This window comes from Copadichromis virginalis, linkage group LG3 (assembly GCF_057382275.1).
Source record: "Copadichromis virginalis isolate Kocher_CV1m ecotype Utaka linkage group LG3, C_Virginalis_male_GT1.1, whole genome shotgun sequence".
Taxonomy (NCBI): domain Eukaryota; kingdom Metazoa; phylum Chordata; class Actinopteri; order Cichliformes; family Cichlidae; genus Copadichromis; species Copadichromis virginalis.
The window spans coordinates 38,562,019-38,589,681 of NC_140620.1; the positions used below are offsets into that span (position 1 = coordinate 38,562,019).

At 39.7% G+C, this 27,663-nt stretch overlaps 3 protein-coding genes and 2 pseudogenes across 3 annotated transcripts; 2 read left to right on the forward strand and 3 right to left on the reverse strand.

The window, feature by feature from the left end:
* The first annotated feature begins 1,236 nt into the window (after positions 1–1,236).
* Positions 1,237–4,032, forward strand: LOC146714575 (uncharacterized). Its single transcript, XM_085452743.1, has 4 exons — positions 1,237–1,478; positions 1,768–2,185; positions 2,604–2,763; positions 3,828–4,032. The coding sequence occupies exons 2-4, from the start codon at positions 1,844–1,846 to the stop codon at positions 3,842–3,844; spliced, it is 519 nt and encodes a 172-aa protein (XP_085308869.1). The 5' UTR covers positions 1,237–1,478; positions 1,768–1,843; the 3' UTR covers positions 3,845–4,032.
* Positions 4,033–8,282: 4,250 nt separating this feature from the next.
* Positions 8,283–8,967, forward strand: LOC146714576 (E3 SUMO-protein ligase ZBED1-like; annotated as a pseudogene).
* Positions 8,968–9,993: 1,026 nt separating this feature from the next.
* LOC146714577 (interferon-induced very large GTPase 1-like) lies at positions 9,994–13,223 on the reverse strand. The gene has a single exon (XM_085450978.1). The coding sequence runs from the start codon at positions 13,115–13,117 to the stop codon at positions 10,070–10,072; it is 3,048 nt and encodes a 1,015-aa protein (XP_085307104.1). The 5' UTR covers positions 13,118–13,223; the 3' UTR covers positions 9,994–10,069.
* A 33-nt stretch (positions 13,224–13,256) lies between these two features.
* On the reverse strand, positions 13,257–20,784 carry LOC146714578 (up-regulator of cell proliferation-like; annotated as a pseudogene).
* A 5,122-nt stretch (positions 20,785–25,906) lies between these two features.
* LOC146714579 (uncharacterized) lies at positions 25,907–26,951 on the reverse strand. Its single transcript, XM_085452744.1, has 2 exons — positions 26,781–26,951; positions 25,907–26,437 (listed from the first exon to the last, which is right to left on the reverse strand). The coding sequence occupies exons 1-2, from the start codon at positions 26,934–26,936 to the stop codon at positions 25,934–25,936; spliced, it is 660 nt and encodes a 219-aa protein (XP_085308870.1). The 5' UTR covers positions 26,937–26,951; the 3' UTR covers positions 25,907–25,933.
* Between the last annotated feature and the right edge of the window lie 712 nt (positions 26,952–27,663).

Sequence of the window (27,663 nt, forward strand, 5' to 3'; positions counted from 1 at the left end):
ATAAAGTGATGTCAGGGTCTTTTATTGTAATACAACAGCTTTTAAGGCTGGTGTAAGCATCACAGCAGATGTCTTTATGTCAAAGTAACTGAGGATAAAACACAGAAAAAAAGATTTTCCCGGAGTGGCTTTTTAAATCAGATAGCCTTAGAAATATTCTGCAGTTGAACCAAAACTGAAGAAAACCATGAATCAATATATGAACATTACCTGATGCTGCTGAAGTAAAGCAGAGCAAAGTTACAGAGGTTTTTTGGGTTTTTTTAGAGGTTTTATTAGAGAACAAGCTGAGTTTTTTGCAATTTGGCATAATTTGGCACAAAAAACAACTGACAACAGCGCTAAGCACAACCGTACACTGATGTATAATAAGCAAGGGAATAATGTGGAAAACATATTTCAGATGGGGAAACTTTTCTTGAAGTACACTACCAGGGATCTGTGCAAGAAGTGTGATGGGTTTTTTTTGTTTGTTTGTTTTTTCCAATCGTGGTGGAAACAAGACAGGAAGAGGGAATTAATGACAGTATTTATCAAATGTGAGGCGTAGTTTGGATCTTCTTTTGCTGCTGGTTCAGTTAATTTGGAATTTTGATTGGAGAGTGATGAAACCTGGAGCTTCAGAATCTGTGAGCTGTCTTTCAGAAAGCAATGGAGCAATCTCAGAGGACAAAAAGCTCAGAGCAAAATAGCTCATAAAGTTGTTGAACATTTTAGTCTCATTTCACAGTAAAATGAGTCAGAGCATCATCAGGACTTAATATTGTACTCTGATTCTTTTGAGAATAAAACACTTGAGGAAGAGCACTATGATTGTGATGAACATGCTAAAGATTATGTTTTCATGAAATTTCTGTTGACTAAAGGACTGATGAAACTTAGTGCTATGGCCAACAAAGAGCACCAGGTTGGGGTGTCACTTTGAACGAGCTGGGTGTGGGATATGGGGGTAATGCGCAAGCTTATTTATCTTTGGTTAAAACGTCCCAGAAAATGCAGACAGTCTATGCAAATTCTAACTGATTTCAGCATTCATGGTTTCTGTCAGGCAATATTTGCCTTAAAGTTTTGCAAGGAAACCAAGGTCTCTCATTGAAATTAGCACGTGGAAAGCAACTGAATTGAGACAAGTTTTGCTTTACACAAGCCCAGTTCTACTGAATAATATACCAAGCCAAATGTATAGATACTTTATACTGTTATCTGTATCTATAAGAATTCTTCTAAGTCCTGATTTGTATATTGATAACTGACTGTGATTATGCAGAGGATGTTTTGAAGCAGTTTGTGAAAGATTTTGCTTTGATTTATGGTCTTGACTTTGTTGGTTATAATATACATTCTTCAATACACCTAGCTCAAGATGTACGGAAGTTTGGCCCTTTAGACAGCATTTCCTGCTTCCCATTAGAAACCTTCCTTGGTGGAATTTATTTGGATTCTGGAAGCAGATTGGGAAAAGGGAAGCGGAAAAGGAGGTAATTATGTTAAAAACACCTTAAAAGCAAAAATTTATTATTGAGATTATAAGAAAAAAAAAAAAACTGACAGTTTCTTTAGCAGACCCTTGCTGCTCATCAGGTTCAGATATGATTTCAAAAATAGCGCTTTATAACTTGTTGACTTTTAAAAATCTGTTTTAGACTTTTTTTTGATGCCATTATATACATTAATGTTTTTAGTTTGTAGGATTGTGTTTGTTTGTTTGTTTGTTTGTTTGTTTGTTTGTTTGTTTGTTTGTTTGTTTGTTTGTTTGTTTGTTTTAAGGCCAGTGATCCCGTCGAGCTCTGATGAGGATTGGGACAACACTGCGGAACAGCCAGAGACCTCACCACCATCAGCAATGGAGAATAGACATTCAAGTGAAACTCACTTCCTGAACATCACTCATCCATTTGTTCAGCTGCTACAACCCTCAACTCCTTCACCTGTGGTTTCACAACCAGTTCCAAGACAACTTCTACAAGCCACCAATACGAACATGTTTGTACGTGTTCTAACCCTCCTGGAAGACATTAAGGGCACTCAGAGGGTCCACAGTCGAATGCTACAGTCTCTCCTTACACAACGTGATGGACCAGTTGCTGCAGTATTACCCGAGGGTGCTGTATTTCCCATCCGGACAGTAGCAGATGTGGCAGCACTGGAGCAAAAACTGGCAGACCCTGTCTTCCTAAAAGAAGTGGTAAATAATAATGATGTATTAACAATTTTCAATGATTAATGCCTCAATCAGCCTGTGTTTCATGCTAGCAGTTATGATCAAGGAAAGTTGCTGTTTGTTCGAACATGGTCAGTGCAATGAAGGAGTGGGAGGAGAGCTGAACAAAAGTTGCTATTTTTGTTAATAAAATAACTTCTCCAAACATTACCTAGTTATAAGTTGTGCCATGCCAAACCCAAAACTTAAGAAATTACTTTTGGTGAATCGTTTAGCTCTTTGCATTCACATCAGACAGTGTTTGACTTTCACACCTAACTCTTTCTCAGTCAATTAGCATCAATATTATAGAGTCTAATTACTGTGTAGCTGTGCTTGCTTTCTTTTAGGTGTGACTGATGGTACTACTGTCAGTAAAATTATTGTCCTTGTGTATCCTAAGGTTGCTGTTGTGGCAGAGATCGGAGGGAGCACTGTTGATGAAGCCACAAGAAGAATGATGGCCTTCATTATGGACAATGCTCTTTCCAGGCAATATAACTTCGTTGGGCGCCATGGAAAGCGGGAATTTCGAGGGCTTAAAGTTTTTGAAGTGCTATATGGTAAGTTCATTAGTTGTAAGATATTTTGTTGATGTTTGAATAACAGATGCTCACTACAGCTGCAGTCATTCAGAATCAACTTTTCTCTCCACCATTGTGAGCGGCTAGCTTTGCAATAACAGAAGTTTGACTTGATTGACGCGGGAATGTTCCCAGTTAGCCTAGCGGTCAGCAACGAGGCTTCAGCGCTGCATTATGGGATCTGTAGTTTGTATATTATTAGCGCCTCATATCGTCGGGCCATGCATAACAATAATAGTACATCTATATAAAATGATCTTGCGGGCCGGATATAAATGTATGCCGGGCCGGATGTGGCCCGCAGGCCTTGACTTTGACACGTGGTTTAGATAGACTGTACAAATTGTGGAGATGAAACTATCAGCTCATGTTGTTCTGGAGGTTGGTGGCTGCTGGCAGGAATGACCACGTTTCTTTCTGGCTTGTAGCATACTTGAAGAAGTCTCTCACTAAACAGTTTTTTGGTTGCTCACAGAATGTGAATAAGCTCCAGGAACTCCAGAGCCAGCCTCTATTTTTACCAGTGTAATGGGTAACACACTGATTTATCTGATGGCCCTATTTTTGATTTACATGAAAATCATTGGCGCCCGCCTGGCACACACCTCAAGAATCTGGTTTCTCCTTGGTAGATGTAGCCCTTGTTACATTTTACTATTTTGTTTTGTGTTCATTATGAGGTGCTGTACCATGCAAAAAACTGGTTAACCACTTGCCTGTTCTAAGCTCTGTGCCGATCACTGAGACAGCCCACAACACCAGTTATCATTGTAACTATGTAGACGTCTTTTAAACATCTGTCTTAAATTCAGATGCTTTAAGGTAAAATATTTCACATTAATTTAATTTTTGAGTGCCTACTTGGTAAATCATTTTGTAAATAGCTTTTCTGTTTCCATGAATACTCATGGTCTTCAAAGAGTTCAATGTAGGAGGTCAAACAACTTGAACAGCACAACCTCCAAAACAACTTCAGTACTATCGCAAATCTGATTTTGTTTGTGAAAATGCACTAATTTTTTATTTTATTTTATTTCTTTCAGGACCAATGGATTGGTGAATGAGTGAGAAGCTGTGGTTTGCTGCATTTGTTTTTCCTTTAAACTGTATAACATTTATTTGTTATTGTTTTGTGTATACTGTGGACATTTTTGTCAACATGTTCTCCAAACAAAAAATGTATTATATAAAAAAGCATACTGTTTTAAAATTTCATAGTAATCAGTATTAATAAAAAAGATAAACTGGCTTTGTTGTACAGGTGATTTAAATTATAGCTTACTTACATTATCCAAAATTCCATCTGGGCAAACACACTTGGGGCCACCGTGGAAACTGAGGACAAAAATAGCTGGGTCTCAGGTTGGTAACCCAAGTGGGCCCCAAGTATCAGACCTGCTTCTATCCATCTGGGCCCCATACTCATTTGTTGTCTGGGGCTGATTTGGAACCCATCATTAACCCATCTGGGAGAACACATTTGGGGCCATCATGGAAACTGAGGACAAAAGTAGCTGGGTGCTAGGTGGGTAACCCAAGTAGGCCCCAACCATCAGACCCGCTTCTACCCATCTGGGCCCCATACTCATTTGTTGGCTGGGCCTGATTTGGGGCCCATCCGGGTCCCATCATTAATCCATCTGGGCAAACACATTTGGGGCCACCATGGAAACTGAGGACAAAATTAGCTGGGTCCCAGGTGGGTAACCCAAGTGGGCCCCAAATATCAGATCTGCTTCTACCCATCTGGGCCCCACATATTTTTTTTTGACTGGGCCTGATTTGGGGCTTATCTGGGACCCAGCATAAACCCATCTGGGAAAACACATTTGGGGCCACCATGGAAACTGAGGACAAAATTAGCTGGACCCCAGTTGGGTTTCCCAAGTGGGCCCCAAATATTAGCCCTGCTGCTCCCTATTTGGGCCCCACATATGTGTGTTGACTGGGATCCTAAGGTTTTAAAAACTGAGCTTAAATAAATGATTAGCGGTAATAAAAGCCGAGGGAGGTCAACAGTGATCACTGACTGTTTAGTCAGTGAGCTTTTTGAGACTAAATAGGAGCTTTTTGAGATTAAATAGAAGAAAATACATAACATTAAACATGTTAACAACACAAAAGCCATATTAAATGCAGACTACTTTAGGCCCGGAAGTAGGATTCGTCACGTCATCACTTAACAATCGGATAGGTCATGAATTGGTTGTTGGGGTATTTTACCATTCAGTTTTAGTGTTGATCTGTCTGTGTGGGAAAGAGATGTATGTGGACACACACATTTGAAGATTCATTGTCATCTATATTAAGACAAATTAAAACAACACATACACATCACTGTGACACGTCACTTAACACTTTACAATGGCAAAGACTCAAAAATCAAAAAACTGTGACGAGCAGACATAACTGAGGTCATTTAGGATTAGAACTAAGTGCCTAAATGTAATTGACTCAATTTGTGGATCTCACCAGATGGAAAATGAATCCCCTAAGTCCTTTAAAAACTGTGTAAGATCAGATATGTCAATAAAAGTAAAGCTCATTCTAAATTCTGCGAAACAAAATCACATAGTCAAAGGAATAAAGAAGGTGTTTATAGTAAGATGATCTAAAACACAAAACAATTAAATATTTGACATCATAATCCCCACAGAAACAAAAAAAAATATTATCTAAGAGACATTTTTAATTTCCTTTTCTATTTAACCCATTCAAAGAAAATGTGAATATATAGAAAAAATCAATCAATCAAAGTCAATGATTAAAGTAAATAATAATTCAATGTTTACATGCATCTTCCAGTGTCTATCCGCCCCACCCACACACACACACACACACACACACACACACACACACACACACACGTTGAAGGTAATCAGCACTTCTTTTTTTTTTGTTTTATTGAAAGCCAAACTGGTTACGTCTCTGTGTACTAAGAATAGCTTTGACCTTTGACCTCCACAAAACAATATCTGTAATATTTTCTCATGTAAGGTTCCAGTCATCCCCAAACCCTGAATTGGAAAGTTACTTGATGTAAAATGATTATTTGACCTCCATGGTGTGATGCAGGTGGCAGAAAGGAGGTAAAACCACTGAAGATGAGACATATGTCTCACCTCCAAGAAGCTCAGTCACAAACCTGTAGTAGACAGTTCAAGAAAGTAATTATTAATCTCCACAATTACTGTCAACTATAGAGCTTTTTGAAGAAACAGTAACAACATGTTACAAAATTGTTTTATTTACCTGCATGGCTCAACTACAGTCACCAGCTTTTGGAGTTTTATCAGCTCTGATGAAGTAAAAATGACTAGTTTGTGCTTTTGTTTATCTAAAGCAGCAAAAAAAAAGCCTCTTGATTCTTTAGTAGGCAAGAAATTATATTCATCGTTGAATTTCACCGAGTGGAAACATCCTGTATGAGTGGATCTTTCTGTTGCTCCAGTCTTGTTTGCTCCTGTTTGTTTGTTCCTCCATATTAGCAGGATTTTCTGTAATGCATCCAATTTGGCTTGCTTTTTAGTGTCATAAAGCTGTTGAATTTTACTTGAAATAGTCTTTTGACGTGGCAGTTGGAAAGATGGATCACCTGACTATCACATTTCTAATAACCTTCTTCTTCTACCACTGATAGTGCTCTGCAGTCCATTTGTCAGTTTGTCTGATGTTGACTTACTAATTGTGGTCCTGAAGCCAGTCATTTCATCAAGTTTGGGCTGCCGACACCTTTTGTTGGTACTCGGACTGCTAGCTCTAACAGCTCCCACAGTTTCTGTGCTCGCTGCAACATCTTTTGCATTTAGATGGTAGCATAAGGTTGAAGTGCTTCTGTGGTATGCAGATTTTTGTTTGCATAAAACCACGCTTTTATCAAGTCCTCCTTTGGGTAGTCTTTTGAAATGAAATTTGCCTCCGATCAGTCCTGCAGTCAGTATGCCAGTAAATTGTGCATTGACAAAAGTTGCGCTTAAATGCACTTTTTTAAGTGCTTTAAATTCACACTTCTAATTAAAATATGTTAAAAACACAACAGCCTCAATAAACGCAGAGTAGTTTGGACCCAGAAGCAGGGTTCATACATCATCACTCAAAGACTGGATGGTTTATGAGGAAATGAATCATTCACAGGATTTGTGGAGTGTTTTTTTGTTTGTTTGTTTGGGTTTTTTTTTTTTTTGCCTGTCCCGTTTGGCTCTTTTGCCATTAGAATTATTGTCTAAAGGTGAAGAAAGATGCCCAACGGATTTACTTTACCAAATGGACCATCCCAGCCTTGACGTAATGGTCTATTTGATTCACCTTTTATTGTTTATTTTATTTTATTTTCACTTGCTAGATACGGGACAGACTTGAATGAGGAAAAGAAAAGGGAGAAAGAAAGAGGGAAAGAAAAACGGCAGAGAAGAGGGACGGGGATAAAGGGCAAAAAACAAAAACCAACAGAATAAGCAGAGAAAAAAAATACATATATCGATCACCTGGATCACCTGTTGAGAAAGAAAAAAGAAAACAAGCAAAGAAAATGAGAGCAATAGAATAAACAACATCATGATGATATATGGGAATATAACAGTAAATACTAAATATTAAACATTATTGTGCAGCACATAAGATCAACAGAACACAGTGTGCTTTGAGGTAGGAGCCAAAAAGGGTGTAGTTTGTGTGTGTGAGCACCCGTGTGTACACCTGTGAGCATAAGCGCGCTTGTTTTTAAAAGGTTCCTTCATGTAATGATCTGCTAGAGGGTGTGGGGGGGCCACAGCCCCGTCCTCCAGGGCATGAAGCAGGTATGGAGGAGATCCAGGCTCCAGACATCCAGAGGCCCCCAGAACACAAGAAACCAAGGAAGACCAACAGAGGGGCAGCCGCACCACTGTCCCAGAAAGAGCTGAGGAGAGTCCCAGATGAGGGGTCACTCAGCAGCCGCGGAGCAGAAGCCAGGGGGAGTTGCAGTGACGCGCCCGTGAGCTCCGCCGGAAACCATTCAGGTGGGAGGCTTGGGCTAGGGCAGGTATCAACCAGGTGGTGGATTTATTTGGACAGACTGGCATGAAATCATTTGCGGAATTTAATCTGGATCCAAGGGAAAGAAGCTGGTTTCATCATGGTATGTTTGTTCACGTGAAGCACAATCTCAGTTTATCCAATACAAGTTGCTTCACAGAAATTACTGGACTCCCAGTAAGCTAGTCAGGTTGAAGCTTGCTGACACTGACACCTGCTGGAAATGTCAGGAAGACATTTTTCTTTTGGTTTTCTTTAGCTATTGTTAGCTCTTATTTGTTTGTTGATACTGAGAAATGGACAGAGAACTGACAATATTATTACTCCTGCTGTATATGCTTATATGTTTCTGTCCATCCAAAACATGAATAATAAAAAAAAAGAACTAGCAGGGAATAACGGCATAAAAGACTAATCAACTTGCACAAGACACTTAAGCACATTTTTATACTCCTATTCAAAAGTTTTCTTCTATTGAAGGGACCATGAACACAGAGCCCACTCAGACCAGACAGCAACTGGTTGATGCTGCTTTGGTGAACATGATTGTGAAGGACTTGCAACCCTTTTTCCATAATTGCGGATGCTGCTTTCAGAGACTTTGTTGGTGTCTTGGACACAGCCTACACAACAGCCACCAGAAAAGCTCTAAAGGAAATGGTAGTGGAAAAGTTCAAGGAGGAAAAGAAGAAGGCGAAGAGAGAACTGGAGAAAGCTACAGCTGTTAGTCTCACCAGTGACATGTGGACATCCATTCATATGGATGGGTTCTTGGCTGTGACCTGTCATTTTGTTAATGAACAGGATACACTGTCCACAGTGTTGCTAGGAGTGGGACATTTTCCTAAGACACATACAGCAGAAAATATTGCTGAGGTGAAGAAGGCTTTGATGGAGGAGTGGGGCATCCAAAATAAGGTCAGATGCTTTGTCACAGATGCAGCACCAAACATGATTTCATGTTGGAAAATATTGAAAGTGTGCCACACAAAGTCCATTGCACATACTTTGAAGCAAATTGTCAGAAAATCAATTGATAACACACCTGGACTTGAGGAGCTCAGAGGTAAGGCTCAGAAGATAGTAAGCTATTTCTGGTCTAGCACAACAGCAAAGAAGCTCTGCCAAATGCAGCAGCAGATGGGCAGACCACATCTAAAGCTCCTGTAGGAGGTGGAATGGCACATACACCATGCTGCAACGTTTGAATGAGGAAAGAGAGCCAGTTAGTGCTGAAGTGCCAAAATGAATTAAATAAATACATAATTAAATAATTCATAAATGTCTCAATAATGAATTAACTACATAATGAATTAAATAAATAAAATTGAAAACAAGTAAATGATTTATTCAATGTTTTAAATGAAATAAATTAGCATTTAATTAATTATTGAAACATTTATATAATTAATTAATGGCATATTTAATTATTTCATTTTGTCACATCTGGCCCTCTATAGTACAGGAATTTGTTGCTGGGGGTATTTTACCATTCAGTTTTAGTGTCGATCTGTCTGTAAGGGAAGGTTCTGACCTGAACTGTGACCAGTGTTTACTAGTCCAGATGTATGTGGACACACACATTGGAAGCTTCATTGTCATATATTTGGGGATGAATTTAGTTTATTTAACGCCAACACATTAAAACTCATACAAATCAAAACAACACATACACATGACTGAGATAATGTGTCCCGTTACTTAACACTTTACAATAGCAAAGACTCAAAAACTGTGACAAATAGACCTTACTCAATTTGTTGCTCTCATCAGATAGAAAATGAATCCCGTAAGTCCTTTAAAAAGTTTGTGTAAGATCAGATATGTCAGTAAAAGAAAAGCTCATTCTAAATTCTGCAAAACAAAGTCACGTACTCAAAGGAATAAAGAAAATGTTTATACTAACATGATCTAAACACCAAACAATTAAATATTTGAACCATAATCCTCACAGAAGTAAAAAATATATATTGAGTCTTTTTTTTTATTTCCTTTTCTATTTAAGTCACTCGAAACAAAATTGTGAATATCTGACAAAAGAATTTAATCAATCAATAAACATAAATCACATATCATATCTATTTAATAATTTAAAGAAAATAATTATTCAACGATTACATGCATTTTCCCAGTGTCTACTATAGTGCCATGAATGAACCCCCAACACACACACACACACACACCTCCACCACACACACATACTACAAATACTATATCTGTGCTATTTTCTCCTGTATGGTTCTAGTCATCCCCACAACCCTGAATTGGAAAGTTACTTGATGTAAAATGATTCTTTGAGACTTTTTTCTGCCTGTTCTTTGTTTATTTTTTTCCAAGCTTCTGGAATGACAGCAGGTACTGCTTCATATTCTTGAGCAAAGTTACTGTTGTATTTTGTCATAACATATTTCCAGTAGTCTGATGCCTCCAGGCTCTCATCTGGTTGAATTTTCCAGTCTTTAAAAATGTCCTTGTAATCCTTATAAGGGTGTGGTACATATTTTGTTTCACTGCAGCTAAATGTTCTGTCACTTTTCACATCGGACGAGCATAACTCAGTGAGAAGTATACCTGTTGCAGAGTATCTGTATGTACCCAGACCCTGTGGCCTGTGCAGTGAAACAAAGTGCTCAGTATGGGCTTTTCCTCCTGCATCACAAGGAGCTTCGCAGAATGGACACTGTTTGCCACAACCAATCAGCTGGCTAAAAAGCTCATCCTGAGGCTCTACACAGAGATGTTGTAGTTTCATTTCAAAGGTAGAAACTTTAGACTCACTTCTGAGAGCTTTTTCTAAGTCATTCACAGATGTTGTGAGCCAGTCAGCAAACTGTTCCTTGTCAGCGTTGTTCAGTATCATGAAAGCACCAAGAGCATCCTGGGAAATGACCAGTTTATCACCAAGTTCTTTACAAATTTCTTCAACAAAAGCCTTGAAGCCATAACGCTCTCTGATTTTGGCCTTTTCAATGGCAGAATTTATGCTGTCAATACATGACCGTAAATGTCGCTCCTCAAACTCAAAAACTGTCGACTCATTTGAGAAGCGCTTCTTTATCTGTTCAAGTACCCATGTCTTTACATACTTCTCATATGAGCGAATGTAGCTCACATAGTTTTGAAAATCCTTCTTGGAGAGCAAATCCAGTAAAATTGAATACTGGAAGGACATTCTTGTGCTGAACTGCTCAAGTTTCCTCATTTCATCAATGATATCAGGACCCAGGGAACGATTAACAAAGTCTTCAACAGCAGGCTTCAAGCATCGATTTGTAAATTCTTCTGCCTTCTTCTGACACTGGTCTCGTTCATGAAACACATCTTTGAAATCATCATGAAACCTTTCCTTGTTTTTAATCAGACATCTGTAAGGATCATTTTCTTCTATGAAATCTTCATGCATTTTCTGAAACTCTCTGGCTGCAAATCCACAGATGTGCTGTTTTAGAGAAACTTCAAACTCGATGTTTATCTTGACATCTTGATTGTTTTGGAGAGTCACATCAATCATGTGGAGGATCTCTTGAATGTAAGTGTCATGGTAATTGTTTTTGCTTGTCACTCGTTTATTCACAAAGTCTGTGCAAATGTCTACAATTCTGTCAGCAAGATGTTGTGCAGCCTTTATGTGATCCTGACGGGAGAGTAGCTTGTTAGTTGTGTGTTTAAATTTGCTTAACCATCCTTCAGCTGTATATTTGAATGACTCGTTTCCACAACTTTTCAGACTCCTTTCACTTAATAACTCATTTGCAGGCCCCCCCCCCCGCTTATGTTTCAGATTTTCTCTCAGACAGTAGGACACTCTGTCTGTGACATTCGAGGTTTGTTGTTTAGAGAAAGACAGTTTTTGTAAAGTTTCCCTCCACATCTTCTCAAACTCTTTATCCAACTCTTTGTCTGTCATTTGGACTTTTTTTTCCCGACATTTATCAATTAATGCATGCACAGCTTTTTCAATCTCTTTTCTGTGACTTTCTTTGATTTTATTAATTTCTGTCATTCCCTGTCTGATTCCTGTTGCTGCTTCAAGCTGATACTTTACACCACTTTCTATTTCACGACGAAGGACCTTTGCACTGTTTGAGAATTCCTCTTTGTATCCTTCAACCAGATACACATGACCCTCTGTTTGCTCGAAATATTGTGTCAGATTGTTCAGAATCTTTGTCTCCCATGTAGACAGCACTGTGGAGGCTTCACTTTTCAAAGATCTGAGAAATTCTCTCATGTCAGATGTTTCAGATTTTGCTGCAATGGTACCAAAATTGGAAATTTTAGTTTCTGCATTTCTTACCCGGGTGTACATTTCTTTTCTGAACTCCCACTCACATTTATTGAACTCTGTGCAGAGCTTCATGTATGCATCAGCTACGAGGCTGTTTCTGAAGCTGAAGATGAAGTTTTCATGCTTTACTGCATTCCACAGACTTTTCACCCACTCTTTAAACTCAATGATATTATTAGCAGTTGACTCACAGTTTCCCAGTAGTTGGATGATATTTTTCTTGAGTTCATATACAGCCTCGCTATAACCTGCATTAACTGGTGCCATTGGTGGGTTTCCATTCCAGAGTCCAGGAATGTACCAGTTCCCAGTGTCTGGACTGTACTCCATCACGTCAGTGAAGCTCTTGTTCCCCTCTTTCTTTTCCATTTTGGCTGCTGCCTGGGTCATCTCATTTAACTGATCCAGGAGCAGTTTCCTGTCTCGTAAGTTTGTCTCGTGGGCTGAAACATCCGACACATTCTGGTGAACAAACTGACATTTAGGCTTTTTGCCCACCTCCTTCATCCTGAGAAAAGCGTGCACAACTATTTGTAGGATATCCTTCATTTCAATTAAATTCTCCATTGCAATGTTGACTATGGTGACATCACTCAGCCCAACAACAAGTGTTGCAAGTTCTGGTGACTTTAAGCCCTCAGTGTCAATGATCACCAAGAAGTCACAGTTTAGGATGTTTTTCATGTCTTCATTGATTTTGATGAGCAACATAAAGGCACCTCGAGTACATCGACCACTGCTGACTGCAAACTGCACTCCAAACATGGTGTTAAGGAGAGTGGACTTTCCTGTGCTCTGAACTCCAAGAACTGTGAATACTCGTATCTTTTTCTTTGTAGACACCAAGTTACTGAGCTGAGAGAGAACATCACTCACCCATCTGAGAGGGATGTTGGATGCATCTCCATCTACAAGCTCAAGAGGAAATCCATCAAGCAACAACTCTGCACACAGGTTGGGCAGATGCTGCAATTGTTGACGTGATCTGTCTGTTTCTGGAAGCGACAGTGAAGCTTCATAGATCTGACCCATTTCACGGAAGAAGTGTTCAATCCCCAGTGAGCTGTTGGAAATTTGTTTATCAATTTCTTTGATCTCCTCTTTGTTCTCAGAGTTTTCACATTTTTCTTTATATTTCTCCCTGAGTTCAGACAGTTTTTTACGAGACACATTATCGAGGCTCATTCTCATCCATTTTAGGAAATAAAACCTCTCTGTTCCTGGGCTTGATATCCCTGTGATGAAGTTTGTCATAGCTGTTGATATCTCATAAGAGTTCTGCTTTTGCCACAGTTCTTTTTTCTGTTTCTGAAGATCACTTTTGTAATGTTCTATATTTTTAGACCCAACATTTCGAAGTCGAAACTCTTCCTTCTGTAACGAGGTCAGTGTTTTCCATATTTGTCCTTGTCGGGGAAGCTGATCTTCTTTGTATTTATGGATGTCTTGAATTCCTGCGGTGATGGTTTTTGCATTTTTCTTCGCAGTCTGGCACTCTGGTGCATCTTCATCAACCAGGATTCCCAGTTCATGGGCAACATCCACCATCTTCTCTATTTTCATCTTCAGCTCTGGTTTCTCAACCACATTTCTGACAGTTTTCCTTAAATCTTTTACAAAGTCTGCATCATTTTTCTGCTTTGCCTTAATAATGATGTTATTTTCAGTCAGATCCAATGCAGTTGCTACTTTTTCCAAAGCATCTAAATTGAAGCACTTGCTCTCAAAGTTACCCACCAAGAACATCTGTGCTTTGTGGTTTTGGCTTTTAAAGGTAGAACGGTAGAAGCCTGGCAATCCCAGTGTTAAGCAGATTGATCACAGACTCAGACTCAGAATCCAAATGATCAAAGAAAACAAAAACTGCTGCAGATGTCTGACACAAAAAGGAGTATTGTGTTTCAAATGAAGCAATGTCTCCACGAAGGTTAGCTACAGCCACCGGCTGACTGAAAATATCAATGTTTGTGTTTCCACCAGGAAGATACCAAGTAATTTCAGTCAGTCCGTTGGAAATTCTTCTTGGACTGTCACCACACTCCATGTTGTGGTGAACAAAGGTGTCGTGGTACTGCTAAGAATTGCTCAGAAGCTCATTAAGAAACTTTGACTTGGACAAGGAGCACTCACCCAGTCTGACAAAAGAGACCATTGGAAGTTCAGAGAGAACGATTCTTTCTTCAATGAAGCCCTTTGACTGTGAAAGAGACTGAGGTCTGTACTTTTTAACAATGTCTCTCATGGCCCACAGCATGAGTGTGCACTGTCCTGTGTCATAATTGGGAAGCAGCAGAGGAACAGAGAACTGACACATGGACATTTTTAGTGCCATTTCCTGCAGTAGAAAACCATCAGAACACAGAAAGAGAGCAGTGATTACGTCGAGGGGGTTCACCATGTCATCTGTGTTTGGACTGCAGACCAGACTTTTAAGACTGAACTTTTTACTCCCTGATTCATCATCACTGTTTGACTCACACGCTAATGTGCATTTCACATTCCTAGCAGTGACATTAAACATCATTCGTTTCTTTAGAAAATACCATGGTAGGTCAGATTTACACTTGGCAGGTTCATCAGTGGTGGTCCTCATGCCAATCTCAAGTATTCTGCTGAGCGATAGCTTCTCTCTGTAGTACTGCTTCAAGCCCAGTTCTTCCACAGATGTTTCACTGTGGATGTGGGAGTTAAAAGTTATTACATCCTTTTTTTTATCCAGTATGCCATCTTTTTTTTAAATTTTTTGAATGCTGTAAGGCATTCACACTATTGAGTTCCTGTTTCTCTTTATTCTTTGTCCTTTACAATACTGTGGATGCTTAATCACCATCCACGGTATTGTTCTTCAGTATTGTTCTTCTTTTCTTCTATAAAATCTTTTCTTTAAACTGCTGCCGTGTCCACAGCGTTTTGCTCTACAGGTATGATTTTACCCTCAAAACGTAGCCATCGCTGTCCTCTTTCATTCAATGTGTTTATTTTTGTAATAGGTGTTATGGTTCTGTCATAAATGTCACCGATGCACAGCCTCCTCCCTCCAACTCCTCCATAGACTCTAATGTTAAAATGGCTCAGAAAGTTCGTTTGAAAATCAGAAGAGCAGGCTGTCTTTACACTGTCACCACGTCCATATAATAAACTCCACAGGCATGAAAACTGGGAATTCAGTAAACTAGACATTGCTGCCACTCACGGTGAAAGAATTTTGTCAATACAAGTTGTCGTTTTCTTTTGGGAATGATTTGTTTGGGGCTCACTTTTCTGTTCATTTTAAGCAGCAGAAGTGGGGCGCATTTCTGTATGCGTGTGTATGGTGCCACTGGGTGCAGTCTCTATAGCAACCAGGCTCACACCTGCCTGCTTCTGTCTCTCACTCAGTGTTGCCAACTTAGTGACTTTGTCGCTATATTTAGCGAGTTTTCAGACCCCCTTTTTTTTTCTAAAAAGCGACTAGCGACAAATCTGGCGACTTTTTCTGGTGTTATTGGAGACTTACTTATGACAACTTTTTGACGTGAAAGGGCATGTTGCTCTTACTCTCAACAAGCAGCGGTGCTGCCGTGGGCACCTCACCCGTGCTAAAGTGCTCAGGGGCGGAGGATAGTCCTCCCCCTGCTGCAGGAGATGTTCACACCTATGTAGACTTGTAGTCAAGACCGCCTAATCCGAGACCAAGACAAGACCAAGACCAGAGGGTATCGAGACCAAGACAAGACCAAGACCAGAGGGTATCGAGACCAAGACAAGACCAAGACCAAGTTGAGACGAGACCGAGACCGAGTCGAGACGAGACCAAGACCAAGACCGAGACCGAGACAAAAAAAGTCTTTAAACTGAAGCCAGATGCTACACTCAAAAAAAAATATAAACGCAACACCTTTGTTACTGCTCCCATTCCCCATGGGATGGACGTAGAGACCTAAAATTCATTCCAGATACACAATATAACCATCCCTCCCAAACAGTGGTCACAAATCAGTCCAAATGTGTGGTAGTGGGCACATCTGCCATATTGAGATAATCCATCCCACCTCACAGGTGTGCCACATCAGGATGCTGATCTGACATCATGAGTAGTGCACAGGTGTACCTCAGACTGCCCACAACAAAAGGCCACCCTGGAATGTGCAGTTTTTTGCGCTATTGGGGGTCTGGGGACCCAGAACCGGTCAGTATCTGGTGTGACCACCATTTGCCTCATGCAGTGCAACACATCGTCGCATGGAGTCTATCAGATTGTCAATTGTGGCCTGTGGAATGTTGGTCCACTCCACTTCAATGGCTGTGCGAGGTTGTTGGATATACATATATACATATGCAGGACACCTTAAACTAGTTTTTTAATTAAGCAACAAGGCAGAACAAAGTCGGGACTGTATCAAGACACAGGGACTAAACCCCAATTCAACCAGACCCAGAACTGATCCGGAATTAAAACAGGACTACAACAGTAACCAAGACAGAACCAGAATCAGAACTAGATGATAGTAGCACTAAAAATATTCATAGACCTGCACTACACTTATTTTTTAATTCTACCAAAGTACAATATTTAGATTGAGAAAAGTTTATATAATTATTTAGCCTTGTTGTGCAAACAAGCCTGCATAACTTAATAAATATAGAATTTGAAAAGTAACAAATGGTATCTAAAAAGAAACACTAGGTACTAGATACATGTTCTGATGAGTTTTGGCAAACAACCATTTGACTAACATGTGTGTCTCACCTGCTCTTGTTCATCTCTGTTCTGTCCTCATTCTCTCTCTCCCTCTCGGTTCCTCTCTCTCTCCCTCTTTGTGCTGACAATCAAGCCAAACACCAACATCATCAAATATACAGTTGAAACCAGATATTTATGTACTCTTCAGATAAAAACACAAACACTTTTTTAATTGTAACATCAAATCAGACTAAATGTTTATTTTTTTAGATTGATAAATATAAAAAACATATTTGTTAACTTTAAGAGTAAAGAGAGAAATTGTCTGTATTTCTTAATTGCAAATGGCACCAAATTGTATTCAAAATTGAGCCACACTTATGGAGGTCCACAATTCTTTTCCTGGTGTTTTGGTTGACATCTCTTGATTTTCCCATGTCAAAGAAACAGGCTCTGTGTTTTGCCTTATATGCATCCACAGGTGTGCCACCAGTTTACTCACATGGACTCTACTAACCAGCTTCTTCAGCTCAGAATGGAATCGTCTGGAGTTTTCTTATTAATTAACAATAAACTTAGTGTATATGTACTCCTAAATTTGATGAAAGTGATTAAAATAGACAGCTCCCTCTTTTTATTCTGACATTTAACTAATTCAAAAGATATTTCAACATTTATTTATCTAAAACAAAAGTTTACTCTAAATTGATGTTTAACAGTAAAAAAAAGTTTTTATGTTTTTTTCATAAAGTGTATGTAAATATCTGGTTTCAACTGTGAATATACTGCTGTGTATTGAAATTCCTCTTGTTTTGCATAGATATACTGAACAACATCCAAAGCATAATATATAAAATAACATCTACCTGAGTTTTTTCTTTGAAAGAAGCTCCTTATGTCCATTGTTGTGTTCATCAGTACACAATTGAAACCGATTTAGAGAGTTTGTTTAGCCGTGGAGGGTAACAACTGAAAATATGAAATGTAAGCTAAGACGCTCTAAAAAATCAGCATTGCTGTTCGGCTTTTTATTTATCCATTTGTTGATTCACTCGAAGAGCAAGTAACGCAACCAAGTGATCAGTTTGATATCAATCTTTTGTGATACACCGTCATATTTACATTATTAGTTCAGTACGAATGATTTGCTTTGGTACCTGGTCAAACTTAAGCTCTCCTCTGTCTGCAGCAAACTCGCAGGCAGCAGCTTCTCCCCCCTCGCTCACATGGGTGCTGTGCTCAGTCGCCTAGTGCCTGAGCTCGGATCATACCAAAATTAGGGGGAATTTACGACGGTGCGCTCTGTGCTTCGTGTGTTGTTTTTGTTTTATACAGTTGTCAGTCAGGCATCTAACTAACAAATTACACTCCAAAAGACCCCATGCTTCTGAAAAAATGACCCGGGCTTAAGCCCAGTAAACCACCCCCCCGCTCCGCTGATGGTTGACTCCAAATCTCCCGAACACTATGTTGATTTGAGAACGCAAGACCGAAACAGCGAGACCAAGACAAAAGTCCGTCAACACCAAGACCGAGACCAAGACCACGTAAAAGTGGTCTCGAGACCGGTCTCGAGACATCCAACTCTACACCTATGCATTCAAACTGCAAATGAACCGCGCATGAGCGAAGCCGCTGCTCCAGCACTGACTGTAACGCAGTCAGTTCATCTTTTACTGTTAGGCTGTTTTGTGAATCACAAGGTTTAAAACTACTTATAAACACACACACACACACACAAAGTAACTCCACCAGAGTGCCTATTTCGGGTCACTTTTGCCGGTCGAAGCCGGGATAAAGGAGCAGGGTTGGAATTGTGACATTAAAAAACAATAATTGCTAAAAGATATTTAATTTGTAGTTCTAAATAAATTCTAAATGTCTTTAGGACGTTTTTTGCTCACTTTATGTCTCTTCCACGATTATATTTCTCTCTCCAACAGCGTAGGTTAAAATTACGTTAGCATGACCAATTATGCAAATTAGGCGATGACGTCATTTAGCGACTTCTAGCGACTTTTATTTGGTTACTCGTGTGTAATTCGCCTTTTTCATATCTTTTACTGTTTTCATCTAATCCCGCTTTAGGTTTTTAGGCATCATTGTGATTTTTCAGAAAATACATGCGTTGCTATGGTTGCTATGCATTTAACTTTCAGTGGCTCACTGGACCTTTCTGAATCTATTCTTCATGTCCAAAAAAAGTTATAGATTTATAGAGTTATAGATTTCTGTCAAACACAAAGTCTGAAAACTCTCCATAGAAACACAATGGAGATGCTGCTTGAAATCAGAGCTGTAATTCTCTAACAGGAGGCATTTTCAAATTGTCATATCTCCTAAACGAAAGGATGTGAAAACGTTGGTGTATTCAAATTGAGCAGATTTAGACTGATTGACTGGCAAAGGACTGGCAAAGGTATTTGTGTGCGTGCCTGTGTGAGTGTGTGTGTGTCTCTGTGCATCCGTGTGTGTCCGTTTGTTTGTCTGCGTTTCTGTGTGTCAGCATTGTTAAGCATGTCATTTTTACCCTATTTTAACTTATCTCGTGGCTGTTTCTTCTTGCTTTTCTAAAGTTTTTTCCACCTTCTTGTTATCCTGTGTATGATTGTTTATTGTCTCAGTCTTACTTTGCTTTGTCACATTCTCCTTTCCACAATCCATTTCTTTTTTCCTGCCAGCTCATTCTGAGACTCATAATGTTTCAGAGGCAGCTCTATCAGACGGGGTGTCCAAATTCATGCTCCAACGTTTTCGGAGATGTTTGTTACCCACCACATCGATAGCTGACCGGCTAACTAGAGCCGGCGAGAACAGTGAACTCCCGTCACATTGTTTTCAGACCCCCGCAGTCTTTCGTTACTCAGGTTAAACATGATATGTAAGCCACTTAGATAACTTAAAATGTTATTGTTTGGCTTGTTTCAGTGTTTTACTTGTTGGTGAGTAAATCAGGTTGGCTAAGATTACAGCTGAATAAACGTCAAACAGAAAACTGATTAAACAGAAGTATGAGATGATCGAGAATTTACTCCAGTGTCCTGTTATATTTTAGATAGCAAGGAGCAGATGGCCGAGTTTATTAAACTCCATCGAGACAGCTGGTGACCCAAATCTGAAGGCTAGACCGTGCAATTTCACATGTGCTCACTTCCGGCCTACCCGGCTTTCGGAGGACCCGCCCCACGTAGACCGCGAAGGCCGGGTCCTCAGGAGGATGCAGCCTATGAATTTGGACAAGGCTAGAGACTGTGTTGGCCTTTCTTGAAACTGTCAGCTGTGCACCTGAGCTGGCTTTTTTTTTTTTAAGAGACTTCTCTTCAGAGCTAGACTCTTTTGAAACCTTTTGCAATGTTCCAACACCAACTGACTCAGAGACTGTAACTCTGCCCAGACATCCATAGAGTCTGTGCTGGTAAACTCTGGACCACCTGTGATTCCCGAGCTGGAACAGCCACTGCCCCAGCCCAAAGCCTAAAGCTGTGTGCTGTGACAAGCAGTGTCAAAATGCCCGGAGGCCACCACGAAAGTAGCACCCAACTGCAGATACCAATGCATAGACAGCAATGAGATTCACAAATCTTTACTGTTAGAACAATTTTGACACAAGGTATACGTCAATAAGTCACTGGGGTGATTTAACCAAATACAGAGGGTCTTTGTCAGATAACATGGGGAACACATGGGGACTGACTTGTCATGGAACTGGGGCAGTGAGTCACTGAGGTAATGTGTCTGAAATACAGGAGAAACTAGGTAAGCGGTGGTGACTGAATTTCAGGAGCCAGAGATGTGAAAGAGAATGAGAGATTACTTATTTGCAGGAGAGGCGGTTTTCCAAGGGGTGGGAATAGCTGGCCGAGCAAGCAGTCGAGTAGTGAGCAGAGGAGAGAGTCTGTCCAACCTGAAAATGTGAGCTCTCCTGAGCTGATGGAGGGCAGGCAAAGAGAATCCAGAAGAGGATGGCAATTTCAGTTTGACGGCAGTGCGGGCTGATGACAGTGTCCACCTCATAAGGGTTGTGAGAGTGGGCCATTCCGCGATGGCTTTGAGCTTGGTGGTGATGCCAGGGGGGCATCTTCAACTGCCCCCCTGACAAAATAAAACCCAGAACCATTATGCAGGCAGCATGGGACTCACACTTTTCAGCCTTCACACATAGGAGGTTTTCAAGCAGGTACTGCAGGACGAAACATACAGTGGCTTGCAAAAGTATTCGGCCCCCTTGAACTTTTCCACATTTTGTCACATTACAGCCACAAACATGAATCAATTTTATTGGAATTCCACGTGAAAGACCAACACAAAGTGGTGTACACGTGAGAAGTGGAACGAAAATCATACATGATTCCAAACATTTTTTATAAATAAATAACTGAAAAGTGGGGTGTGCGTAATTATTCAGCCCCCTGAGTCAATACTTTGTAGAACCACCTTTTGCTGCAATTACAGCTGCCAGTCTTTTAGGGTATGTCTTTACCAGCTTTGCACATCTAGAGACTGAAATCCTTGCCCATTCTTCTATGCAAAACAGCTCCAGCTCAGTCAGATTAGATGGACAGCGTTTGTGAACAGCAGTTTTCAGATCTTGCCACAGTTTGGGACACCACACAAGAGGGGAGCGGAGGACAACACATAGTCACAGAGGCTGACACAAAAAGTTCGCCCCGCCAAGTAGGACCTGAACCACTCCAGTGCTGTGCCCCTAATGCCCACCCAGTGCTCCAAACGAGAGAATAAAATGGCATAATCCACGGTATCAAACGCAGCTGTCAAATCTAAAAGCACAAGAACAACACAGTCCCCAGCATCAGTCGCTAAAAATATGTCATTAAAAACTTTTAAAAGGGCTGATTCGGTGCTATGAAAGGGTTTAAAACCAGATTGGAAAACCTCTAACACATTTTGCTTTTCCAGGAAGGCCATCATTTGGCTGTAAACTACCTTTTCAAGAATTTTGTAAAGAAAAGGTAGTTTGGAGATAGGTCTGTAATTTGCAAGAACCATAGGATCAAGAGCAGATTTTTTAATCAGGGGTTTGACTACTGCATGTTTAAAATCTACTACTGCATGTTATATTAATAAAAACAAATGACGATAAAACTGTTCAGTGTCAATATAGGCCGACCTGTGTTCATTCTCGGTGTGTTTGTCTCCTCATTTTCATGTTTGGCTCTGTATTGCCTGAACACTGAGGAGGTGCTTTTGTTTGTGTAAGAAAGCTCCGCAGAACAGATGTGACATTTAACCTGCATGAAATGAAATGAATAATTTACACTTCAAGTCACATTGCTGTTTTTCCTATTCTGATAGATTACACTGAAACAAAGACAGACACACTATTACCTTATTTGCAGTTAAAAGATCAAAAAGATCACAGCAGAAACATTTCTTTTTCTTTCGGGCTCCATTTTGTTATGGAGAAATGTGTATTTTTTTTTTTTTATCTTTGCCAAAGTAATTTTGTGGGTTTTTATGGTGGCGACTCATTCCGTTGGCAGTTGCGGATGCGGTACCTTTTAAACACAGTTTGGCGCGTTGGCAATGAGCGATACAGCAGCTGTATCGCTCACGTGACTTTTTCTTAAAGCGACACACGCACCGATACAGGCATCGCTAGGTGAGCTTGGTACATGCGTCGGTGTGTCAGTGTTGCAGGACCCATCACTAGTTCTCCTTACTCGTAAACCTTATTTTCTCACAATCATCATTCCTAACAGCAAGGGAATCCTCTTCCTTACAGTGTCAAAGTGTGTGACTGCTCTCCCCTTTCAAGAGAGTAACACTAAGAGATGTACAAAAGACTCTGCTGAGGAACCCTAAAATAAGACACTGCCATGTAAAAACTAACTCCCAGTGAAAAACTTGTACTGATACAAGCACAAGTGGATGTTACTGATGTGTACATGTGGGGGTTTTGTGTCAGTAACATTAAACCTGACCAAGAAATCAGTTTAAAAAGTGCCTCTGTTACTCCTTTTGCTTGATAGAGGAAAAAGCTTAACACTGGATTTAATGGTAGAGGCAGAAGGCAGCTCTGACACACACGGGTTCCTGGTTTGAATTCTGTATGTCTTAGTGTTTAGGAAAGCTCATTTTCCTAATGAGATAGTTGGGGGTTGGGTTCATCTACTTTGAGAGAGAGAGAGAGAGAGAGACAGAGACTTCCTTGCTCTATTCTTCTTCATTTCACCCTAGACTGTGAATTTTCAGACAGACCAAAAGCAGTACTTATAGGGGGCTAGGTTTTCTCACAAACAGCAATGTATTTGAACTCCACTGACTTATCATTTTGTAGGCTATGTCATGAAGTACGGTGGCCCCTAGAGACAAAGCACGTACAAACTCCAAAACACTTGCAAACTCCAAAACACTTGCAAACCCCAAAACACATGCAAATTCCAAAACACAACGGAAGTGCTCCAGGACGCTAGGGGCAGTGTTGAGCTTTTGTTACCAAGTAACTACACAAGCCAGGAAGTACCAATGACCGCATTTGGGCTGTATCCCAATTCAGGGTCTGCAGCCTTAAAGGCCGCATTTTAAGGCCGATTACATCACAGCGACAAGAGAAGGCTGTCCCAATTCAAAGGCTGCTCGAAATGCGGCCCTCAAATGCGTCCTTAATTTCCCTGAATTTTAAGGATGGGGCGGTGTAGACTTCATGGCCCAACATATCCCAGACTTCATAGCGCGGCGGTGGTGTGGATAATTTCGCCGGAAAAAACGGCGGAAGCGGAGCCGCCGAAGAGTAAACTTTCAGAAGTACTGAATATTATGTCACTTATTTATGCGCAAATGTTTTTATAATGAAGAACATTAAAACATTACGGTTGGCCACATGTCGGCAAAGTTATGTGACATTAGCGATGTTTGTACTAACTTGGTTTTAAAGCCTTTACTTCAAAATATACGCCGTTCAATAGTTGACTTTAATCTTACAGAGAATGTGATGATTTTATGGATAATTAAAGTCAGTCATATATCCACAAACACAACAGGCTGAAAGTCAGTGATGCTGCTCGGTTTGCAGTCCTGAATATCACGGCACAAGCAGGATTCACTGCACTGTTAATGTTAGCTCTGTTATATTGCTGCCTCTGTTCGGTGGTGTCGAGCCAAACGGACTTTAACGTGTGTTTGAACGAGCTGATGGTTCACTCGTTAAGCTGAAAGAAAGATGCTTTAGTCACAGGAGCCACACGTGTCCACTGCACCATCTGGGAACTCTTCTTGTTTCATAATAACACAAACTAAATCCTCCTTCTCTTGTGCTGTTTTGTAGCAGTGTATACACCTGAGACTGTCACCTGTCTGTCTGTCCTGCACTCTCTCTCTGTTTCTTTCTCTCTGATTGTGTAATAAAAGTATGAGCATGCATTTATAAGTTACACTTGTGTTTGAATCCTGCAGCTTATCACACATTTGATTTCCATGTGTGACAACTGCAAGTGTCCAGAGTGAGGACAGACTGAGGGACCCACTGCTGCACATCATCTGTGAGGCTTTGCACCCCTGATGATCCACCAGGACAAACTCAGCAGTGTGTGAGGAAGAGGAGGAGGAAGAGCCAGCAGCAGCTGACAGATGGAGAGAATAGACAGACTGTTCCCTGTTTGTGAAGGACTGCTAGAAAAGTTTAACATAACTAATTGTCTGTCCTGAATCAGTCTTATTAGGCAATGTTCAAATAATTTTATCATTCAAGTGTTTTCAGTGTGGGAGAAAGTACTCAGGGCCTTCAAGTTACACACTATGAAAGGCAGCAACAAGTTTAATATTCAGAAACCTAAAGTATGTATCAGCAGCAGAATGGAGCTAAAAATAAACGTTTGTTTCAGTTCTATGAAGCTTTGAGTATTTTGGATTTGTAGCACTGCTGTGTTTGTTGCATCATATTGCTGTAATTGTTTATATGCTTTATATATTCTGAGGTAAGTTGATCTATAGTGTTACATCATATTCTATAAGGATGTTATGTGTTTGTATACTTTCTGCCCAGTTTGACCCATTTAGCAGAAGTCAGCCTGTTTAAGGCTCTGATATCTATTCTGTATGACTTAAAGCAGTTATGACATGGTCTGATTTTCTCACCCAATAAAGGAATATTTCATATATCTGTCTACTCTTCATTTTATCAGAAACAGTTATCACAGCTCGCACATTTTCTTTTTATAAATTTAGTAATGCCAACATACTGAAGGAACAACATTTGTCTCTTACATATGATACACCTATATATGCACTGTCAAAGATACTTGTCTTTGAGTGAAGATTTAAGGTGATAAGACATATAAATAACAGCAACTTGAATCTGTACTGAGGCTCAGTATTTGACACAGAGTTCATGTTCACTGCTGTAATAGCTAATAATGATTAATATAATAACTATAATATTGGCCATGTTATATTTACATTACCAAAGTGATATGACTTTAGTCTCATGAACAACATTAGCTAATTGTTATTTACTAACTAATCTTAAATGACTGTTCAGTACAGAAATGAAGCCCAACAATCATGTTTTACTGTCCTGTGCAGTGTTGGTCAAGTTACTTGAAAAAAGTAATTAGTTATTGATTACTGATTACTTCTCAAAAAAAGCAATCCCGTTACTTTACTGATTACTTATTTTCAAAAGTAATTAATTACTTAGTTACTTAGTTACTTTTAAAAAACATGATACACTACCTGAAAGCGTGATAAAGCAATAGACCTTTTGGGCCAATTCTATTTTTTCTGCATAATCCATCATATAAAAGTGAATCAAATGGAAAAGTGTCTTTTTAAAAAATTGTTTATTACTTTTAATCTTAACTTTATAAACAGTGCATCAAACAAAAATTAAATTAAATTCAACAGTCTTTGACTTTAATAAATTTGTTTAACATTTGAACATATTTCTGCACATTACACCATATTTTAAGAAAATAAAGGCTTAAACTGTATTTCTGCATACTCCAGCATATAACATAAATTATTTTTGTGTATACACACACACATCCTTTCATATAAATACAGCAAAAAATAAATAAATTAAATAAATTAAATTAACAATAACATCTTTTAACAGTTGGTAAAGTGCAGAGAGGCATAATATTGAGATTACAAAAACAGAAAATGCTATTGCATGCTACATTTAGGCTGTTTATCCAGTCTCAGTTTGTGGCAACCCTGAAAAAGACCTATGTTTTATTGTTTTCTTTTGGACTGAAACAGTGGTTATATCGCATCAGCAGAAGCTTCTCAAACCTTCTATCAGACATTCTGTTCCTTTTTGGGGAAAGCACCAATCCACCTAAACTGAACAGCCGTTCCACTGGTGCACTGGATGGAGTTGGACTGTTGTATTTCATGTACATCTTTTTGAGATTTGGGAACTGATTCAGAATCTCAAGCTCATAGCCTGACCTTAAAAAGTCAGTTACTTCTTTTTCTGCTGAGAAGCTTTCTGTGGGCTGATTCTGAAATTCAAAAAAGTCCATTTCGGCTGGGCTGGCTGGAATTTGGGACACATTAGTGTTCTCAGTTGCAGGAGCAGCTTTACGACACTCTGTTATCAGGAGCTCCTTCACATACTCTCTCCTACGCTCATCTCTCAGCCAACGAAGTTTAAACTTGGGACAAGTGGCCGCTGCGAGAAGTCCTTCTTGGCTATCCAGAACAGCATCAAAACGAGACTTGATGGCCTGTAACATACAATATGATGCATCTAAGAATAAAATTATTTTACTATATAATTACCTATTGTCATTATTTTGTGGGCTTTACAGCTCTAAACCATCTATATTTTCTATTATCAATACAGTATGAGATTTAATTTTGGCTGAGGCTTTTGTTGATATTATGATTAATATTCATGATTAATGATGATCAATGTCCCTGATATTTAACAAGGGGTGAATACTTGGTCTTTTATTCTATCATTTTAATAATTGTACCCGCTGCTTAAAACAAAGTATAACATCCACCCACTGTGAATGGTATAATAAATTTAACAAATCCACCCAAAGCAATTAATAATAATCTTACCTTTACAATGACATCTGGAAGGCTGGCTGTCATTCTAGAGAGGTCATCTTTCAGGGAAAGCATCTTTGACATCAGGCTTGTGAGTGTTGGCAGTAAAGCCCCGTAGGTGCACCCATCCCCTTGTAAGATGTCCAGGGCCACTGTCAGGGGCTTCATCACAGTACAGTACTCTTTCAAGAACGGGTACTCCCTTTCATTAAGGTACTTGATTCCCAGTTTTACACACAGGGGATTAAGTTCATTCAAGGGAATTGTGATGATTCTAGAAATGGCCTCATACAGGGAATTCCACCTTGTGGATGTCGGTACCATTAGTTTCCTCCGACTGACTTCCTCCACCTGTTCAGAGGCTAATGTTGATCGACTTGCTTTAGTCCAAAGAGCAGAACATTTTGCAATGCTACTCCTATATACAACCCTGGTGTCTGCACAGGAATTTAGATGTTTGTCAACATCGCTTGTTGAAATCAAGTTAATTGTGTGATTGTGCACATCTGTAGTGTGGAGGGAGGCTAAACTGTGCATCACCAGATGCAGTTGAAAGAGCTTCTATGACATTAGTAAAGGTCGGTTCCTCGTCATCACCTTCTTCATTTTCAGATTCAGACTCCAAATGACAGGGCTGACATACTCTGAATGCTTTGGCAAAATTGGATGCATTATCCGTTACAGTGGCAATAACTTTGCCTTGTAGTCCATATGATGAATGGATTTCTTCAATCTCTGCTCCAATTACATCATAGGTATGGCTGCCTGTAATTCTCTTGCATGCTAGAGCGGCCTTGTTGCGTTGTAATGTGGAATTAATCCAGTGAACTGTTACACCCATAAAACTTTTATTATTTACCGTCCAGATGTCAGCAGTGGTGGAAATAAACTCTGC

Excerpts from the sequence above, each read along its gene's own strand:
- LOC146714579 (XM_085452744.1), bottom strand. The coding sequence starts at position 26,936 with ATGAAGCCCCTGACAGTGGCCCTGGACATCTTACAAGGGGATGGGTGC. Across the intron at positions 26,438-26,780 it reads TTCCAGATGTCATTGTAAAG|GCCATCAAGTCTCGTTTTGA; the intron begins GTAAGATTATTA and ends TGTATGTTACAG.
- LOC146714575 (XM_085452743.1), top strand. The coding sequence starts at position 1,844 with ATGGAGAATAGACATTCAAGTGAAACTCACTTCCTGAACATCACTCAT. Across the intron at positions 2,186-2,603 it reads CTGTCTTCCTAAAAGAAGTG|GTTGCTGTTGTGGCAGAGAT; the intron begins GTAAATAATAAT and ends GTGTATCCTAAG.
- LOC146714577 (XM_085450978.1), bottom strand. The coding sequence starts at position 13,117 with ATGGGTCAGATCTATGAAGCTTCACTGTCGCTTCCAGAAACAGACAGA.